The 3,448-nt window shown below is 49.3% G+C and overlaps 1 protein-coding gene across 3 annotated transcripts in view; it reads left to right on the plus strand.

The window, feature by feature from the left end:
- Positions 1-218: 218 nt before the first annotated feature.
- Positions 219-3,448, plus strand: part of cunh10orf90 (chromosome unknown C10orf90 homolog) — a 9,685-nt gene continuing 6,455 nt past the window's right edge. For 2 of the 3 annotated variants that reach the window (XM_019865784.1, XM_019865786.1), the window contains exons 1-3: positions 219-804; positions 883-1,437; positions 2,334-2,400. In XM_019865784.1, the coding sequence (XP_019721343.1) occupies positions 928-1,437; positions 2,334-2,400 (577 nt within the window). In that variant the 5' untranslated portion in view covers positions 219-804; positions 883-927. The remainder of the gene's footprint in view (positions 805-882; positions 1,438-2,333; positions 2,401-3,448) is intronic. The other variant, XM_019865787.1, reaches the window with a different exon arrangement.

Here is a 3,448-nt window from a genome sequence, read left to right on the forward strand (position 1 = left end):
ATAATGAAAAACCTTTTTTTTTTAATGTTGTTTTATGTTATTGTTTTACTTTTGCTACATCAGCTCTTTTGACATGACACTGACATTCCCAAACATGTACAAAGAAACAAAAGTGCCCTCTGGAAAATTTGCAATGCTCTTTCGGTCCCTTGTGAAGCAACAAATTTCATGACACATCAAAGTGAAAAACAATTTCTTGGATTTTGGTTTTTTTTTGAAGATAATCTTGACTCCGTCAACCTTTCATGCACTGAGGCGCGCCACGTGCATCCCTGTTGACTCTTCCGACAGCCTTGCGAGGGTCACATGGTACAGACAGAAGCTCCAGGACAAACGAGCCTCATCATCATCTGCCGATCACAAGATCCCTGGGACGGGCCCAAATGGAGGGGAGTCTACAAAGATGGGGGGTGGGGGGTGCATTTTTTTTTGCTGTTAGGAAATCATAGCATAACATTTATAATCATCTCATATGGGACGTTATCTTCATGTGGCATATCTGGCAATCCAAATGTTTCATGAGAACACAGATTGACGGTTTCAAAAAAAGTGTTACAAAATCATTATTTGGTTTGTTCTGGGATCAACAAGTGTTTGTTTTCTCCTCAAACCACCCCCACCCCCCTTCTTGGATCTTCCCATCTCCCTCCCTTGTGCTCAGTAACGCCTTTGTTTGGCTGAGCATCCCTCACACTACATGCCTTGACTGGAGACGGCGCCCTGTGGCATCTCGTTGACTGAAGGCCATGTACATCTAACATCCAAAGTTGGGCGCGAGCGAAATAAAAAGAGTGTCCACTTGCGGTAAGTATCGATATACACAAGTGACACGTGCTCGACTTGAGCACGGGTTGCCTCCGCTGTAAAAGTCTTTGATCACAGCCTGAAACCGGAGACCTTGGCGTCGTTACCTGAGCCGCTGAACGGATGACTCTCCGAAGGCCAGCTGCTCACCTGCCGATGGGCTGGAGGAGATCCGGAGATGAGTCCCGGTGCGAGACGCAGAGCTCCAAGGGGGAAAGTTTCTCCCGGTTCTCCCGACGAGCCGCTCGGCCTCAGAGCGCCATCGAGGGCAGCCAGTTGGACGGCTGGATTCAGCAACTCCACAGAATGCAGGGCGACAACCATAGGAGAGAACCAAGCCATGAAAGACCGTACCGGACTCCCTCCTTCAGCGGGGTCTCGTCGTCCTGCGGCAATTTGGCGAGAAGTTCTGCGGGCAGCCGGGAGTCCCTCCAAAGTGAGTTCTTTGTCCCCGTGGGGCGCTGGGGGAGTCTGGAAAGGGTTCATATTTCGCAGACGCCCAAAAAGGAGCAGTCCCAACTCAGTGATGTTGCGCCGGTGAAAAGCGGGTGGCTCCCGATTCAAGGAAGAGTGATGAAGGAGGAAGATTCGCAGGACCGAAGAAAAAATGCTTCGCCGCACTCTGCTGCGCAGGTGAGGCAATAGGCACCTCACGTCCAACGGACTCGACTTTTTCATCCAGTGACTCCTACTGTACCCACGTTTTTGACGATACGCAATGTTCAAAGGTGATGGCGGTACCCTGGTTTCTGACAGATTTGAAGTGCTAGCTTGATTCAAGAGTATTTTGTCTTTGCGGTAGTATTAAGCACGTCTTTGTCAAGATTCAGCCCCGGAGGATTTGCTACCGTAATCCTCGCAGGCTTTGTGGACTCTCAGGCCTGCAAGTCTCAAGGTAACATTGCAAAGTGGGGACTAAAAAAAAAAAAAACAGAGGGAGAGAAAGCGAGTGCCACAGGGAGCCGTTTGTCGTGAAGTCATGGCGGCCCCCCTGGCTACAACGCATCCTTTTGAAAAGAGCTTACTGTGCATTATTTCTTAAGGTTTACGACTGCTGTGGAGCTACGGCGTGAGAGTTTGCGCTCGAAGCCCTGAGGAAAAAAAAAAAAAAAAAAGCCACTTCATGTGAGGCAAATTCTTTCGGCGCGTTACCCAGTGTGTGACTTTGCAATTGATCGGTCGCTTTTCACAAACTAATGGCCTCTTCTGCCGGACAATGGCAACATTTGCCCTGTGACTCAGGTAGTCACAGCTGAATCAGAGTTTGAAATACCTTTTATTTATTCTGGTTATCCTTGGGAGCACTCGTGACCTTTGACCTCCACCAAGCACGAAAGCCGGATTGTCGAACATGCTCAGGTTCCTTCGGCCTCGGCAGAGGTCCACACTCTTTAAACAGTTGAACTGAATCCGACAGATGTTTTGACTTCACCAAGTGTGTTGTAAATGATGCTGTGACAGATGACGACGCGCCATACCGCAAAGTGTGTTTGACTGTGGCTAATTCCTTTTTCAAATTTAATCTACAGGTGAAACTGAAACAACCGATCACGCCGACATTTCAGAAGAGTCGAGGAGCAGTCAGCCTGCACCAAGGTTTGTGCTAATCCCGCTCCCGGAACAGGAACGGAGTTCAAAGCTGATGAAAAATAATAACGTTCGTTTGGAGAGCGGCTGCTGCCCATTGCGGTGTCACGATCACTCTGGCGGGATTGCGTTTGATGGAGAAGAGGCTTTTTCAGCCCGGAAAATACGACCAAAAAAAGAGATGCGGCGCAAAGATAAGACGAGATGTAGACTGATTGGAGTGGGGGCCCTCTCGCCTCTAATCTTTGAGCATGGCAGTCCGTCACTCGGCCGCCTTTATCCCGGGTTTGATCCCTCAACCCCCGTCCTTGTTTATACATCGATTATCCCGTCAAGACCGCCGGAGCCTCTCGCGGGAATCAAAGTAATCCATCCTCGGCGACCGGGAATACGGATATAAGCACAGTCGAAAGAAGATAATCAATAGCGAGGAGGTGAATAACAGGTTTGGCCTCCTCAAAGCTAGTTGATGATGTGTGCACGAAATCAGCCTATCTGTCATTTTGCTTTTCGCGCTCTGATCCTAATGCAGACAAAGGAATCGCCTCATCGAAATCTCCCATCGTCCAAAGTTGACAACTGCCTGACGGTAATGAGCAAATGATGGCCACCGAGATAAGGCTTCAGGTTTGCTGGCCAATTTTCACCCGTGCGCCCCCCACGTTCTGTTTAGCTAAAGCTTAACGGGCCGTCAGCATGAGGAATAGATTGGGAGGATGGGCACTAACGCCGCTGGAGTAATGACAAGATTCTCTAGGAGGCACAAATTAGTCTGCTGCATTTTTTTTTTTTTTGCAAGGGGGATTGGTGTGGGGGTGGGTTGGTTTTGCTGCCGAGACGCAAATGAGACATCGGGTGAGTCAGATGGAACGCGGTGAGGCACTTTCCCGTCTGGCAGCATCACCGAAAACACATTATTTGTGTTTTTCTTGCCGCAATCACATGGTGCAAAAGTGGTGCCATTTTCAAAAGTTGTCTCCCGCCGGAATGAGAATGGCTGCGGATCATCTCCAAAGCAAACTAAACGAGGCTATGGGGTGGGGTAGGGGGGTAGGGG

The sequence above is a fragment of the Hippocampus comes genome, unplaced genomic scaffold (genome assembly GCF_001891065.2).
Source record: "Hippocampus comes isolate QL1 unplaced genomic scaffold, H_comes_QL1_v1.1 scaffold116, whole genome shotgun sequence".
Taxonomy (NCBI): Eukaryota; Metazoa; Chordata; class Actinopteri; order Syngnathiformes; family Syngnathidae; genus Hippocampus; species Hippocampus comes.